Source organism: Eublepharis macularius, chromosome 5 (assembly GCF_028583425.1).
Source record: "Eublepharis macularius isolate TG4126 chromosome 5, MPM_Emac_v1.0, whole genome shotgun sequence".
NCBI lineage: Eukaryota > Metazoa > Chordata > Lepidosauria > Squamata > Eublepharidae > Eublepharis > Eublepharis macularius.
This window is the reverse complement of record NC_072794.1, coordinates 97,321,766-97,339,180: the sequence shown is the minus strand read 5'-3', so window position 1 is coordinate 97,339,180 and position 17,415 is coordinate 97,321,766. Positions and strand designations below refer to the sequence as shown.

The 17,415-nt window shown below is 47.3% G+C and overlaps 1 protein-coding gene across 2 annotated transcripts in view; it reads right to left on the bottom strand.

Annotated features, from left to right (window-relative positions):
• EIF2B3 (eukaryotic translation initiation factor 2B subunit gamma) overlaps nt 1–17,415 on the bottom strand; it is a 191,148-nt gene that overhangs the window by 54,475 nt on the left and 119,258 nt on the right. For both annotated transcript variants that reach the window (XM_054981225.1, XM_054981226.1), the window contains exon 8: nt 16,999–17,189. In XM_054981225.1, the coding sequence (XP_054837200.1) occupies nt 16,999–17,189 (191 nt within the window). The remainder of the gene's footprint in view (nt 1–16,998; nt 17,190–17,415) is intronic.

The window sequence follows — 17,415 nt, the reverse complement described above, 5'->3', positions numbered from 1 at the left end:
AAGGAGGTACTGCAGTCCCTATTCCATTTCAATTGGTACATTAATGAGGATTGATCATTCTGTGAGTTTAAATTAGCATAGATGCTAGCTATGAGGCCTTTACGATGAGGTTGTATTTTTTTAAATAAACGTTCAAAATCTGTTAACTCCCGTTTCAAGGAGTCAACAAATAGTTGGCTGCCTATAAGGTGAGATAATTGTAAGTATTGATACCAAGGGACCACAACCTCTTTATCCCCTTCTATTTGCTCCTTAGTTAGGATGGCCCCATATTTGGTGATGTCAATGATCCTAGATTTCTTAATTACCTTCCATTGCTGAAATGAAATTAAATCCTGACCTGGTGGAAACCACGATTGGTCCAGGAAGGATGATAGGGGTGAGGGTGTAGGAGCTAGATAGTTTCTTACCCTGTCCCATACAGATACAGTAGATTTCAAAAATGGATCGGCAAGAGTTTGGGTAGGCCTGTGTTTAGGGTCTGTCCAAATTATATCCTTTATATCATGGGGAAGAATATGTGCAGTTTCAGCATATGTCCAGTCTGAACTATCTGAGAAATGCAAAAGAAGCACTATATTTGCTAGCTGCGCTGCCATATAATAACATTTAGGTCTGGAATAGCCAAGCCACCCTTTTTGGTTGAACATTTCATGGTTGAAAAATTAATTCTAGGACGTTTATTAGCCCAAATAAATTTATTTATAAGAGTTTGCCACTTTCGGATGTGAGATTAATAGGCAGCATACGAAAATTAAATAAGTGGTAAAATCATGGTTTTGACCAGTTGTATTCTTTCAGCCCAGGATAAAGTCAACTTGCTCCATTCTTTAAATTCACCTATAACTTTGAGTTCTAGGGTTTTAAAATTAGATTCCTTTAAAATTTGCTAGGTTGACAGGGATCGTGATTCCTAAATAGACGCAGTTCTTGCTGATCCATTGGTATTCATAATTGGAGGCTATCTGAGCTTGTGTGTCTGGGGCTAAATTAATAGGGTAAATTTCAGACTTAGATTTATTAATTTTAAGACCTGATAGTTGACCAAAGGTATGTAACTTGTCTTCCAAAGGAGGTAATGAAGCAGAAGGGTGAGACATATACAGAACCATATCATCAGCAAAGAGGGAAATTTTATATTCATGACTTTTTATTCTAATGCCTTTGATCTCAGCTGATTGTCTTATAGATTCCGCCAGAGGTTCAATGGCAAGGGTGAACAGTAGTGGTGACAAGGGGCAGCCCTGACTGGTCCCTCTTGTAAGTTTAATATCCTTTGAATTTATACCATTTATTTTTAACTGGGCCGTAGGGTTGGCATAAAGTAAGCTGATTGATCGTATAAAAGTTTGGCCAAAACCCATTTTTGACAGGAGTCTCAGAAGGTAATTAGTTTCCAAGCTGTCAAACGCTTTTTCTGCATCAAGTGACAACAAGAGAGCCTCCATTTGATAGGTAATGCAATGATTGATTATATTAAGAGATTTACGCACATTGTCTGCCATGTTTCTGTGTGGAATGAAGCCGGTTTGGTCAGGGTGAACGTAATGATTAATGATTTTGTTTAATCTGTTGGCCAATATAGCTGTAAAGATTTTAGCATCCTGATTCAGCAAAGAAATTGGACGATAGGATGATGGGAGGGTGACATCTTTACCTTTTTTGGGGATCACAATGACCGAGGCTTTGTTCCATGACTGAGGGAAGATGCCCTGGGTAAGAATTGCATTGCAAGTCAGCCTGAGTGGTTCTGCTAAGCTGTGTGTGAATCTTTTATAAAATTCAGCAGGGAAACCGTCCCTGCCGGGAGTTTTGTTAAGTTTAAGCTTCTTGATAATCTCTGTGATTTCTTGGAGAGAAATGGGCAACTCCAAGAATTCCCTATGCGCTGGCCTAAGACTTTTTAGGGAGGTGCAGGATGCTAAGAAGTTGTCAATATCAGATATAAAAGGGTTTGTGGTTCTATAGAGCTTAGAGTAGAAGTTGTAAAATACTCCCAATATTTTCCTGTTATTGGAAGTATAATCCTTATTGCCTTTTTTAATCAGATTAATTTGGTGGGATGAGATCTTTTTTTTCACTTTCCAAGCAATTTCTGTTTTAAGAAAAGTAAGTTCTTCTTGATTTTAGAGGACTCTAGAGATTCCAACTTCTTTCTTTCAAGCAGAAGTTGTTTGTAAACGTTTTTATTATTAAATTTTTTATGCTTAATTTCTAGTGCTTGGATTTTGCTTAAAATGTCCAATCTGAATTTCTCTCTTTCTTTCTTGTAGAAGGAGGCTACTGAGATGATTTTCCCTCTGACCACTGCCTTCATAGCATCCCAAATTGTTGCCTGGGACGTTCTCTTTAAAATAATTTTCAAGTATTTTCTCTATTTCTTTATGTATAGATGGGTTTAATAAAAGGGATTTATTTAATAGCCAATGAGTTTCTTGTTTTATTTTATCGTCTAAATTCAAGTGACTTTCCACCCAGGCATGGTCCGACCAGATTTTACTCCCAATATTAGAAGAAAATAAATTTTGATAAAGTTTACTGGAGGCCAGAATAAAATCGATTCTGGTATGAACTTGATGCCGAGCTGAAAAATAAGTAAAATCTTTCTCTACTCCATGGTGAGCTCGCCAGACATCCTTAAAAGCAAATTTATCGAACAACATTTGTAGTTTCAGTTTATGTGGTATTTTCTTGCAACGTCTCCCATCCCTCTGGGACCGATCCAGATTTAAATCAGCTATACAATTAAAGTCCCCCCAATCAAAATTTCACCTTCAGCAAACATACATAGGTTGGAAAAGGTTTCATGCAAAAAATCAAGTTGCTTATCATTAGGCGCATAAATCGAAGCTAGGGTTACCCTTGTCCCCTCCAGGTTCCCTTTGATAATTATGACCCTTCCTCTAGGGTCCACTCCAGAGTCTACCCATTGAAATTTGGTATTTTTCGAAAATACAATTGCAACCCCCCCTGCGTTTGAGGAGCCGGGAGCTCGGAATTGCAAATTAAATCTATTAGATTTCAATATCTGAGGCATTTCCTTTTTATAATGGGTCTCCTGTAAAAATAATATATCTGCATTCTGCTGTGCTAAAGCTGTGGAAACACGTTTGAGCTTAATGGGGTTATTTAAGCCTCTGCAGTTGAAAGTAACAATTTTAATTTTCCCTGTCATGACTTAACATTGTGAAGAGGCTAAGCTGATGCAGAGTACAAGTAATAAACTCAGACAAAAGAAATACAGCTCTAGAATGAGGAATTGCTTCTTCCTTTACCTTGCATGGCTTACCATAGGAAGCTAAGAATGACCAGACCTTCCAGGGGAAAACATTAACAGTACCAATTAACCCCAAACACCCCCCAACCAGTAACAACTTAGACATAACTAACCTAAACTATAGCTCCTTGGAACCAAAGAGCTAACCCCTCCAGAAGCACAGAAAGAAATTTCCTGTACAACTAATAGGGAGAAAAGAAATCTTTACCTCTCTATATCTGGAGGTCCCTAAGAAATTTGGGAACTAGAATGAAAAACAGGTAACTCCCACTCCCCCCCCCCCCCCGACCGCAGATTGGCAAAAAAAGATGAAACAATAGCTGGAGATGAAAGGGTGAAGGGCAGCGAGAGAAAGAAAGAAAAAGGATAAGGGTAGCGACAGAAGAGAACAGTCAGTTCTCAGCCAAAAATAAACAAGCCAACATTTCCCCCCCTTTTCCTTCCCCCCTCCCCTACCCCCCTTATTCCTTGCAAGCTCTTTGCATCAAAAGCCGAGCCAAACAGGAGACACTGGTGAACAATCTCTAGCTCAAGAAGATGATTTCATGGGGATCGTGATCCATCTCTCTTGAGTGGGAAGGTTTTGAGCCGAGATGTTTTCTGGTGGGTTGACAATCAAATCTTGGGTTGGCAAATTCAAATCGGTGAGAAGTTTCAGGCCAGAGACTATATCCACTGCATGAAGAACTCTGCCTTGATGTGCGACCTGTAGCTTAGTCAATGACACCCACTTGTATCTGATATTAGCTTTAGTTAGCGTTGAGGTGACAGGCTTAAGCTCTTTCCTATGCAGCAGTGTTTCATTCGACAGGTCCTGGAAGACTTGTATTTTTTTCCCTTGAAAAGTAAACGTGCCTCTTTTCCTTGCTTCTTGAATGATTTTCTCTTTGGTACGGGAATCCAAAAAGCGGACAACAATGTCTCTGTTAGCATTTGCTCTCAGATTTCGAGGGGAACCCAGCCTGTAAGCAGACAGTATGGTTGGTGCTACCCCCTTCTCCAACTGCAGCTCATGAGCAAGCCAGCCTGATAAGAACGCAGTTAAATCTGCTGTGCCTTCTTCCGACTCTGTAAATCCGCGGAATTTCAAATTATTGTATTTTATTTTATTCTCTAGATCCATGATTTTATTTTTCAGCCAGCATTCATTTGCTTGCATTACGCGCGTGTCTTTTTGCAAAGACAGGCTGAGGTCTAACGCTGAGTCAGCTGTTTTAGCAACTTGCTGAAGAGTTTCATTAATGAGGGTTAGCTGCTCATTCATAGGCTTAAGCAACTTTTCCATCCGATTAGCAAATTTCTCCTCAAGTTGATCTAGTTTGAGATTAATATGGGCTTCCAGTACCTGGATTTCTTTGTCATCTGCCTTCCGACTGGCAGGGGGAGCGGCCATCTTGGTTGCAGCATGCGGCTCCATCTCAGCCCCATTCTTTGATTCAGATGGTGAGAAAAAGGTTTTAACTGTTTGTACGGTCAATTCTGAAGCCTTATTTTTATTACCTCCTGTTTTGCCCATGATTTGCTATGAAGAGCTCGGGTTAAAAGCTGCTTAAATCGGTCTGGAGGGAGTTTGAATCAGGAGCCTGAACTTCACGCGTCTGGCATGCATGCTCACAACGCCCCGCCCCATGCACAGAGTTTTTAAAGTGAATTAGGGGTTTGTAAGCTGCTGGCATCACCCACTCTGCCCTCAATTGCCTTTCAAAGTACTCAGGAAAGCAGAAGACACTGGTTTTGTCCTCTGATCTCAGGAAGAACTCCCTGTTCCCCTTGGGCCTGACCTTAGGACCATCTGGTTTGGGGTCTTCCTCCTCCCCCTTTTGGGCCTCCCTGAGGTCTAGAACTGCCAGGGTTTTGGACAGAAGATACTGATAGTCCTCTGCCTGGAAAAGCCTATTAGCTTGTTCCACTTTTCAAGGTTCCTCCTCCTCCTCCTCAGTCATGAAGTCCCCATCATCTGAGCCCTCGCTAGGAGAGGATCCTTCCTCCAGCCAGCTAACTGACTTGTCTGTCTGCTTGCTGGGTATTTTCTGGCTGACTTAGTGGGCCAGGAGCACCTGGGTTCTTGATTAAGCAGGTTAGCTCTTGAAAGCAAGGGAGAGGAGTCTTTACTGGGCCATTGTGTCTCGGATTGGCAAAGGGACAAAAGTTCCTCCCTCATGGTTTGTCTTACAGCAGACAGTATTTCTGGGGGTAGGCCACTTACGGGAGCATTTACGCAGTCCTGCTGAGCGCCTTGGTTGGAGCTCTGATCATCACTGCTGTGCTTGGATCGATTTTCTCCTGCTGGGAGATTGGCAACCACGTTGTTGGGTTTGTGCGGGAAAGCTTCTGCCGCAGCAGCGTTTCCCGCCAAATTTGAGCTCCACCAATTAGTGGGTCACGCAGCATTTATGAACTCCCACGTAGAAAGATGGGTGGGGCGGTGAGTGTACGTGTGCTGCTTTGAGTTCATTCTGCTTTCTTTTCAGGGGGGTGGGGCTGTGTGTGTATGCTGCTTTGAGTTCATTCTGCTTTCTTTTCAGGGGTGTGTGGGAGCTGTGGGGGGCTGTGTTTGTGTGTGCTGCTTTGATTTCATTCTGCTTTCTTTTCATGGGGGTGGGTGGGGCTGTGCATGTGTGTGTGTATTGCTTTCATTCTTTTGTTGACTGAAATTGACATTATTATGATTCCCACAGCTTTTGAAAGCAGATTGGTTCTGTGTTAGTTAAATATATCAGTTATGGTTATTTGTATTAGTTAAAATTTCAGTTATGGTTATTCCAGTTTTATGCTAGGAATAGATAGCTGTGTCCAAGTCACAGAAGGCTTTCATCAATATATTCATTAGCTTATAGGTGTTCTTATGTCTTAATAGCTGTACCTCAAATGGTTCTCCCCACCCTCAGCTGATTAACATCACAGAAATTGCAGTGGACATATGGGTGTTAAGGAAGTTTTTATGAATATTGTTTGTCTGGGACATTGGAATATTTATAAGCATTTTACAATGTCACAACAGCTTAGCTATTGGTAAGGTAGAGTTGGCAGGCAACAAAAAAAGCCATTTTAAACTAAGTATAAATCTAATGCAGCTAAAGTGAGTATCTAATTTTGAATTGCTCCAGTAAAGCAAAACCTTCCCTGAAAATTTGAAAATTCAATATTCATTAGATTAGGAATTTCAGACTCTGTGGAATTTTGAGAAAGAATTTTGGATTTTTTTTTGTACGCTGGCAGAGGGAATCTGTTAGAATTTAGATTTGTGATATGGGTTAGACATGGGCAAGAATAGCATTATGAACGGAAAAAACCCATGAACAGGCCGCTTGGCTGCTCGCGAACGGGCCGTTTGTGATGCGCCATTCCAGCTGAACAGGTGGTTGGCGCAAGCCTTGTTCGTTGCACTTGGCCGCCATTCGGGAAGCTAGACACTCAGGTGCCTTTAATCAATTGCCTCAGCAACGGAGGGGGGGTGGAGTGCCTGAACTCTGTCTGCATTCCCTCTGTCACCCCGGACACCCCCCCTCCTTAGCTTGATAGGCAGGTCTTCCTTCCAAGCGTGGAGATGCAAATCAGTTACAATTGGTAATGTGGGAGCAGACACCAGGGGGGAGGAGGAAGGAGGGAGGTGTTCTGTGACCATGGGAACTCTAATCTCATCCCTGTAAACCCTGTTAGGCAGTTCTGACTGCCAACCACAGGCCTCCTGCGTTTCTCAATGAGTCCTCAGCTTATAAAAGGGCACGGCACTCCCAGTTCTGGTTTCACTTTCAGCAAGCAGTGGAGTGGAACAGAGCTCTTGATAGCGTTTTGGAGGAGTGGGAGAGTGCATTGGAGCTGGGCTTTTTTCTGTGGGTGGTGGGTGGGATAGGGAGCTATCCCCTCTGGTTCCAGGGCTGCTGCCAGGCCCTGGGGCCAAGCTCAGTGGGCACCTCAGCTGAGGGCTCACCCTGACTATTAGTGCCTGATCTGGTCAGGTCTCTGAGAGTGTTGGGCTAGGGCTCCCTCTGGTTCCAGGGCTGGTCAGGTCTCTGAGAGTGTCGGGCTAGGGCTCCCTCTGGTTCCAGGGCTGCTGCCAGGCCCTGGGGCCAAGCTCAGTGGACACCTCGGCTGAGGGCTCACATTATTATCACTGCCTGATCTGGTCAGGTGTCTGGGAGTGCTGGGCTAGGCCCTGGGGCCAAGCTCACTGGGCACCTTGGCTAAGGGCTCACAGTGTTATCTCCTTTTCTGTCCTCCTTAATTCTAGTTTGGTGGCACAATGAGTCTTCCTGTTGTGGTGGCCGCCAAGGGTGGTCGTGGGGTGAAGTGCAAAGGCAGTCCTGGTTTACTTGTGGAAAGCAGTACCGGGTGTGGCTCGTGGGCAGCAGAGAGCCTTCCCGCTCCCCCAAATTCACCTGTGGGGGCTGTGGAGGAGGCCAAAGACGTCTTTCTGCTGGGGGGAGAGGATCTCTCTCAACATTTTGAGGAGGAGGTGGGTGACAGATCCCTGGAGGAATGGTTTGTGTTTTATGAAATATCCCTCCCGTCTCCATCCCAAACTCTCGGTGGTGTCCCCACCTGCAGTCCACCCCTCCATCGTCCGTGGCCAGCTCCACAGCACAGCCTGTAACCATTTGCCCTCCTTTCCCTGGGACCATTAGCGGTCCACATTTCAACGCCTCCGTATGGAGGCACTTTCGGGCGCTTCCTAATGACCCGTGTGGTGTGGTGCTGTCCCTGTGATGTTCTGGTGTGTAGGGGCAAAAACCTGAAGCACCTGTCATCAACAGCCCTGACTCGGCACCTGAAGACGCACCACCCGAGTCTGTGGTCTCTGTCCTCGCCCAGCGAAACATCCGTTGGGGGGAGAAAGGGGGTGACCAGCTCTTCTGAGCGGGGATCAGTGGGAGGGTTACCTTGCCCTGAGGGTGACGCTGGTGGGAGCGGAGCGCTCAGGCAGGCCACGCTCGTGGAAGTTGTCCCCTCGGGGTCTGAGACAGCGCCACTTAGAACGTCTAGGTTGAGGGCTCAGGAGGCGGGCCTTCGCTTCTTGGCAGAGAGGATTGCCCTACATGGCTTGCCCATATCCATCGTGGAGTGCGTGGGCTTCCGCAGGCTACTAAAGCATCTTGCCCCTTGGTTCTCTATGCCGTTGCCATGCACCCTTGCCCGTAGAGTCCTGCGGATATCTCGAATGAGGTCAGGTTTAGCCAGGCCCACTCCCACTGCTAACAGGCTTCTGAGACCTTGCTAGGCCTTCCTGGCACAGCCAGATCATCATGACACCTCCTTTCTGCGAAAGCAGGAAAGTGGGTGATGCTGGCGGCAGCCTCCTTTGGGCACTTGCGCAACAGCTCAGGAGCTGTTGCACATGTAGGTGAGCTGCACAGTGCCCCTATCCATTGCAAAAGCTGTGCCCTCTGAACAGGGGGGAATGGGTCCCTCGACTCATGTCCTTCCCACAAAGGCAGGAAGGTTGCTGATGTCAGCTGCTGCTGCTTCTGTCTCATTTCTGTCTCTCCCTCTCTGGAACCACTCTGATCCGTCCAAACAATGTCTCCTGTCCTGCCCATCCCCTTCTTTCTGCAATGGCAGGATGGCGGGGTCAAGTCAGCTGCCGCTTCACAGGGGACTATCCTTTTACTGCTCCCTCCTTTGTCACGAGGGACAGCTCGGCTGTGATTGCGCAGCCGACTGTATCGTATAGGGATACAGCATGGTTGCACAGCATGGGGGCTCTGTCAATGGGACTGACTGGACCCCTTTGAGCCAGGTGGAAATGTGTCCCGTGACTCCTGTCCTTTATGCAAAGGCAGGAAGGTGGGGGATGGCAGCTGCTGCTGCTGCCCTATTTCTTCCTCTCCCTCTCTGGGACCATTCCAGCCCCTCCCAACTACCTCTCGCTTGGGAGTTGTCCAGTTCCTGGTCCATACCTCTCCCTCCGAGTTACTGCCAAGAGTCCCTTCCTAACAACTTGCACCACCCCATCCCCTCCTTTCCGTGATGGCAGGGAGGTGGGTGATACCAGCAGCTGCTGACGGATCGGGGTCTTCCAGGCCCTGTCGCAGGATCTTCCAGGTGCGGCTCGTCGCCGCAGCTGGAATCCCTGGGTCCCCCTCTCCCACCCTGACAACTTCATGTTCCCTCTTTCCTCCTCTCCCTCTTAGGTACTGCCACGGGTCCCTTCCCCAACACTTGCACTGCCCCATCCTCTCATTTCCGTGATGGCAGGGAGGTGGGTGATGCCTGCAACCGCCAATTTGGGATCTTCCCATCCACCTCGCAGGATCTTCCAGGTGTGGCTTGTCGCCGTGGCTGGAACCCCTGGGTCCCCCTCTCCCACCCTGACCACTTCGTGTTCCCTCTTTCCTCCTCTCCTTCTCGGATACTGCCACGGGTCCCTTCCCCAACACTTGCACCACCCCATCCCCTCCTTTCCATGATGACAGGGAGGGGGGTGATGCCTGCAGCCGCCAATTCGGGGTCTTCCTGTCCCCCTCGCAGGATCTTCCAGGTGCGGCTTGTCACTGCGGTCGGAACCCCAGGGTCCCCCTCTCCCACCCTGACCACTTCATGTTCCCTCTTTCCTCCTCTCCCTCTTGGGTACTGCCACGAGTCCCTTCCCCAACACTTGCACCGTGCCATCCCCACATTTCCGTGATGGCAGGGAGGTGGGTGATGCCTGCAGCCGCTGATCCAGGGTATTTCCGTCGCTTTCACAGGACCTTCCAGGTGCGGCTCGTCACCACGGCTGGAACCCCTGGGTCCTCCTCTCCCTGACTACCCGGTAGCTGCAGTCTTCACCCACCTTCTGCGTGAGCGGATGCTTTGTCTGCCTCCGACCTGGAGGCCTGGCAGGCGGGCACATGGGGGGTGCCGCCAGCAAGCAACCAGACCCCCGCCCCCTGAGGGGAGGTGGCATGCCACTGCCTCCCCGAGCACACCAGGCCCGGCGGCCGCAGCCTTCACCCACCTTGCTGCGCACGCAGATGCTTTGTCCACCTCCGACCTGGAGGCCTGGCAGGCGGGCACATGGGGGGTGCCGCCTGCGAGCAGCCAGACCCCATCCCCAAGAGGGGAGGCAGTACGCCTTCAGGACCACCGCACAGGGCACAAGTGAACTGGGGAGGGTGGCTCCATTTGTGTTGATTGGGAGTGTCCTGGGGGCGTCGAATTTGGGAATGTATAACTCCGAGATCCATACTGCAATCTTGACCAAACTTGGATGGTGGCTGGAGAACAGCCTGCTGCACATTCCCTGTGAATATGGGCTCTCTAAGTGCTAAGGGGGCTGCTCTGGCGCTGATGAACACCGAACACATTCGTTAACAGGACATATTTGGGTCCGTTTATGTTCGTCATCGGGAACTGCTTGTTCGGGGTTTTTTTCCCCTGTTCGTGCCCATGTCTAATATGTGTTTTGGATTTTTAGATGCCCTCTCCTTCTTGCATATTTAAAATATGATTCCAAAGAAATGAAATGTTTGGGAAAGGGAATGGAAGATTTCACTTTTTGTAGAGGATACAGAATGGAAGATTTATATTCACTTACCGTGAAGCTTCCTTCCTCAGTGGTCCAGCAGTGGGGCAGTCAGTATGCTCGGGTAGCTCCTCCTCCTCCTCTTGCGCAGGGTCGAACAAACTTGCGATCCCAGGGGGAGGGGGTCCCAGGCTCTTCAGTTCCTTTTTAAGCCCCAGAATCCCCTTCTGTCCCAGTCACTGTATACTCAACACATATAACTCAGAAAACTGGTAAAAAACAACTGTAAAAAACAGCAACCATTCCAAAAAACCACAAAAACAGAAGCTAATGCTTCCCTATGTTCTCTCCCTCTCCCTTATTTATTCATTTATCTATTTTACCTTAGACAGGGAGGGATTGGACTGCCCCACTCCTGGACCACTGAGAAAGGAAGCTTCACAGTAAGTGAATATAAATATTCCATTCTCCTGTGGTCCTGGAGTGGGGCAGTCAGTACGGTCGGGACATATCTAGCAGTGTACCCTCAGGTAGGTATTCTAGATCTTAACCCTTCAGAACGTGCTGTAGCACTTTCCTCCCAAAGGCTGCTTCAGCCGAAGCTATCTGGTTTACCTTATAATGTTTTGTGAACGTGTGAATAGACTTCCACGTCACTGCTCTACCGATTTTCTCTAACAACAAGAAGGATCTATATGTTGCTGAAGTGGCTGTTCCTTTCAGGGAATGGGCCGTGATTCCAGTTGGTGGAACCGACTTAGTGCATCTGTACGCTAATCTGATACATTCCCTAATCCATCTACTTACAGTAGATGTCATCTTTCCGCCTAGCGAACTCTGTCTAAAGGAATTGAACATATTCTCCACCTTGCGTATGTTCTTGGTCCGTTCTATATAATAGCTCAATGCTCTTCTCACATCTAACCTATGCCACTGTTTCTCCTTCTCATGTTTCGGGTTAGTGCAGATGGAAGGCAGAACTATGTCTTCCCCCCTATGGAAAGATGAGTTGACCTTTGGAATAAAGATAGGATCTGTCCTTAACATAACTTTGTCAGGATGGAAAATACATAACTCCTGATTTACTGACGGGGCCCCAATTTCTGACACCCCTCTCGCTGAGGTTAACCCCACTAGGAAAACTGTCTTGAGGGTCAACTTTCTAAGGGAATATGTTGCCATGGGCTCAAATGGTTCATTAATTAGTGAATTAAGAACTATATTTAGGTTACAAGTCGGAAATACATCTATTTTCGGACGATTAATTAACACAGTCCCCCTTAGGGACCTTTCAATGTGAGGATGCTTGGTAAGGGACGTCCCTCCCTATGACCCCTAATAGTTGAAATTGCTGCCACCTGTCTTTTCAATGTGCTAGTACTAAGGTCCTTTGTCTAGCCCCTCTTGCAGGAACAGAAGGATCTGTTCCATGGATGCCGTAAGAGGGTCCTTTCCCCTATTTTCGCACCATTCCTTAAACACTTGCCATGTCCTATCATAGCTTTGTTCATGGAACGTTTTCTTGATGCTAGCATCGTGGCAATCACTCTGCTGGAATAACCCAAGTCCTTAAGTTGTCTGGGTCCAACTTCCAGGCAGTCAAGTTTAGGGACTTCGGGTTTGGATGTTGAATCTTCCCTTGAGTTAGAAGGTCTTCCCTGAAAGGGAGTGTTCAGGGATCCATGCGCAATAGTCTCTTTAGGCCTTGGAACCATGGTCTCCGTGGCCAAAAGGGGGTTCACCATTATCCTTTCCACCTTTGTTCCACTATCTTCTGTGGTGGAAAGGCATATAGGAGATTCCGTGGCCAGTCTTCAAGTGCGTCCATTCCCATTGCATCCTGTTCCTTTACCTTGAGAAGAAATTTTGGAACTTGCCTGTTTAATGCAGGCGCAAACAGATCCACTTCTGGTTCGCCAAACTTCTGGCATATCAGCGCAATCACCTGCTTGTTCAGCATCCACGGCATGATCCACTTTATTTCGACTCAGCCACTCCGCTGTCGAGTTCTGCCATGCAGCCACGTGAACCACTCATATAGACTTTAGGTTTGTCTACGCCCATCAGAGAAGTTCTTCTGCCTCTTTGTTCAGGGTCTTTGACTTGCTACCGTCTTGCTTGTCTATATAAGCTTTGGCTGTCACATTGTCTGTTTGTACCAAGATGGGGTTCCCCTTCAGACAACCTTGTAATTCCCTTAAGCCATTCTTAATGGCTCTCTGTCCTTCGTATGGGCTTCCCATCCCGTCAGACTCGCATCTGTCATCATGGTTATTCTATGAGGTTCTCTGAGTGGGAAACCTTCTGCAAATCTGTATGTCTCCGAAGGAACCTCTGCAATGGCCTCGGATGGAAACATGACCATTGGAGTATATCTTGGCAAGATACCATCATCCCTAGTAGTTTGGCCAGCTGCATCACCTCCCCCAGTCTGTCGTTTTGAATCAATTTCATGAGAACAGTGATCTTCTGCTGTCTCTCCAGGGACACAAAGGCCTTGTCCATGACTGTGTCCACTACCACCCCCAAGTGGACTATCCTCTGTGTTGGGGTGAGGATGCCCTTTTGGCGATTAAAGATGAAGCCATGTCTCTCCAGGCAATTTATCGGTATTGATACTGCCTCCTGAGATGTTCCCAGGGATGGGGCCTTTATCGAAATTTGTCCAGATAGGGCACCAAAGCTATGCCCTGGATTCTGAGGAAGGCCACCAGAGTCATCAACACTTTGTGAACACCCCCAGCGAAGACTTCAGACCAAAAGGCACGGCCCTGTACTGACAGTGCTCGCCACTGTAAGCGAATCGCATGTATTTTCTGTGTACCGGTCTCATAGGGGTGTGTAGATAGGCCTCGGACAGATCTATGGAGGCTAGAAAGTCTCCTTGCTGAATGGCCCCCGTCGTGGACATCATGGTCTCCATTTTGAACTTCCTGGATCTTATGCTGAGGTTCAACCATTTTATATCCAGAATGGTCCTGACATCCCTGTTCTTTTTGGACCAAATACACCCCGTCTTCTGTGTTGTGTTGGTACTGGTTCCATCGCCCTTATCTTGATTAGGTGATTGATGGCTTCTATTATCTTCAAGTGCTTTGTTGTGATGGGTTCTTGAATACTTGGATAAAACACCATTTCGGTAAAGTTCTGGATTCCAAGGAATAACCCCTTGATACGGTTTCCAGTACCCATCTGTCCAAAAACCTCTGCCTCCAATGACTAGCAAAATCCTGTAGATGACTGTCGATCCTGGTTGCTCGGAGGTACTGATAGTCATGTCTGACCACCTTTCTTCTGTCGTTTGGATCGGGAAGTTGACTCTTTTTTTTGAGCTAAAGGATCTGTGATCAACTCTCGTTTTGGATTGCCATCTACTTCTGATATTTATCCAGGGCTTCACCAAACAATTTGGAACCCTTAAGGGTATTGCTGCCACCTTGCTACAAGCGGAGGGAGCCACATCCCAGTTTCTCAGCCATGTGTTTCACCGTGTGGTTAACTGGGTACTCATTTTACCGACCTCGGAAGGATGGAAGGCTGAGTCAACCTTGAGCCGGCTATCTGAACCCCACTTCCGCCAGGATCGAACTCAGGCTGTGAACAGAGCTTGGACTGCAGTACTGCAGCTTACCACTCTGTGTCATGGGGCTCTCCACCGTTAAACCGCATAGCTCTGGAAGAAATTTAAAACGAGTTCAGTGTCGCTTCTGCCATGAAGGCCACTGCCAGAGTTATTTTCTTAACTTCATTTTTGATCTTCTTTGGGACTTCTCTACCTGCTGCAGCTAGGTCCGAAGCCCAGGTGTAAGCTGCCCTGGCAAACAAACAGCCGGTGGCTGAAGATCTCAACAACGCTGTTGATGCCTCAAAGTTCTTGCGTAATGCCTGCTCTATCTTTCTGTCAGAGGGATCCTTTGGCCTGCCTTCCGCAGCCATAGGTAACACTGACGTAGTGGCCAGGCTAGTTACTGGGTCGTCCACTGTGGGCAGTTAAAACTTTGCCGCCTCTTCAGGTGTCAGAGAGCACAAATTGTTAAACACTGATTGGTAGAGCTTTGTCTTAGCAGGATTATCCCATTCTGTCTTAAGAATGTCATGAAAAAAAGCTGGGAGGGGTACCCCAGTCTGCTTGGGCCCCAACTTTGGAAGTGCCCTTTCCATACCTTGGGGGCAAAGAGTTACTGCTCATCTTTGCCTGTACTTGTGTGAGAAATTTCCAATGTCCTGAGCACCTTTGTAATCAATTGGAGTATACCTCTAATGAAAAAAGCCTAGTTTGCACTGACCCATTTCTGACTCTCATCAGACAGGTTACCCTCCTCACTCACTGAGGTTTGGTGTGATGTTTCTGAACACTATTGGGACTCCTCCAAGTCACTGGGATTCCTTTTCAACCCGGTCTCCACCTTCTCTTTCTTGGCTTTGTTTGGGCGGCATCTTTAGCCGGCCTTTTACCCTTAGAGCTGTCTGAGCAATGTTCTTTGTTTTGAGATTGCATCTGCCCCTTAAGGTCTCTCCTTGCCTCATTAAGCCCTTTTTAAATCTCAGCTAGCAGCCACGCCAAAATATTTGTTTTGGCTTCTGGTCTGGCTAAATCAGGGTCACAGCTTCCCTAGGTTCCCCCTTGAGTAGGGCATGCAGGGCCTGGGAACTCCATGCCACAAGGCTCAGGCTCAGATGCTTTTGTTTCTAATGGGCCAGCCTTGGACGCCATGTTTCCTGCCAAAATCTTCCCACCCCAAAGTGAAAGCGAGTAACGGCGGGTATTAGAACCCGCCGTCTAATGTCCCCTATCTCCCAGCGTTTGACTGCCTCTCTGTGAGTTCCGACTCCAACCTTCCTTTGCCGAGGCTTCCCCCCGCCCCGCTTCCTCGAGGTCAGGTTGACTCTCCACAGGGGTGTCATTCTACTCACCACTTCAGGTGCGTACAATGAGGCTTCTGCCGCTTCAGAGCCCTGCAGGCTTTCCCTCTTTCACGGCTGCTGCGGTGTGCATGCGCATTTGCTGCGGTGTCTGTGTGCGCCTCTCTCCTAGCTTCAGCAGTAGCCGGGTCCTAGAGCTCTAGGAGCGTCGGCTCTGCAGCTTGCCTCCGCGGCTTTCGCTCGCGGCTGGAAGGTGATGGGGGGGTGGGGAGGAGGAACACGTCCTTCCTTTTTCCCCAGTGAGCCTGCACCTCCATTCAGCTTTCTCTGGCTATTCAGGATCGCTGCTCCGTAGAGCAAAAGAGGTCCGTGACTCCTGCTGAGCAGGGCCGGAAAAAACTGAAGAGCCTGGGAGCCCCTCCCCCTGGGATCGCAAGTTTGTCTGACCCTGCGCAAGAGGAGGAGGAGAAGCTACCCGAGTGTACTGACTGCCCCACTTCAGGACCACAGGAGAAAGGGAAAAAAACCTTTCTCATAATAGTGTGCTTTTCCAAGCAAACTAACAGTTATCTTGTTGTAATGCATTGTGCTGGGTTCTGGGAGAGGTGTCACTTCCGGGAGTGATGTCATCATGCATTTCCGGGAGTGCACACGTGCTTCACGCGCGCACATGTGGTAATATTGTTCCTCCACCTCTTTTCCCAGAAAAAAAGCCCTGGCTAACCTGATTTCTTTTGTCTCATATACATTATTTGGGTTAAAGCTTAGTAACTGAAATCTATTGTCAATATCATTTTATAACTCATTCAATAGTCCAAACTCCGGTTGCAGGACCTTTAGCAGTCATTTTCAAACTCTCCAATAACGTTTCAAACTTGTGCCCTAAGTCCAATGTACCCCTATTGATATAATTAAAGATGTATAAAAATTACCCTTCAGACTCTCTACCTTTGAGCAGGTTTTGGGACCCAAGCCTGCTCCCCCAAAACCACTTTTTGGCCAACATCTCTAAACACAGTAGCTGTCAAAATAATTTCTTCTATGAGTGATGCAGGCATGAGAAACCCCTGAAACCCTAAGCCAACCTCTCCTCTCCCATCCCCTCACTATGTTCACAGCCTGCTGAACTGCAAGTAATTACTGGTCTGTACATCTTATCAAAGTAAATTTGGTCTGCAAATTTTAGGTTTCAGACAGATTACATGGTTGGCCACAGGCAGAACTGACTAAGAAAGCAATTTCTTGAATTTGTGCATCTGTGACACTGTGATCAGTGTACCTGCATCTGTATAACTATACCTCCTGTATAATGATGTAACTACCTCAAGTCATGCAAAATCTCAAAATTGCTCAAAAAGACAAACAAGCACGTAGATGTTCTTGGCTCTGTGTTGAATACTGTTTTTTGCCTCACCTGTCTGTTAACTTCGATGTACTGCCCAAGAGTGTTTACTCGGTAGCACAGCCCCTCTTTCATGATGTGAACATAGCAACGAATTTTCTGTCCACAGAATACTTCATTTGTATCTCCTTTGTGATTATTCCACCAAAATTTGTCTGTATCCAAATCAAACAGGCTATCATCCTTCATGAAGTTATAGATGTCTGTAAAAAATACACACACATAAAAGTATGATTAGACCGAGCACCACTGTAGGTTATTTTGCTGGGAAATGGGGACAGAACAGTGTTTTTGAATTTGTGGATTGGGATACAAAAGTGGGCTGTGAAATCTCTGAAAGTGGGTCACAGGCCAGCCATCACAAATGGTGGTTCCTGACCTTTGCACCCTTCTTTTTTTCTCCTCTTCTTCCTTTCCATCCTCTCATAT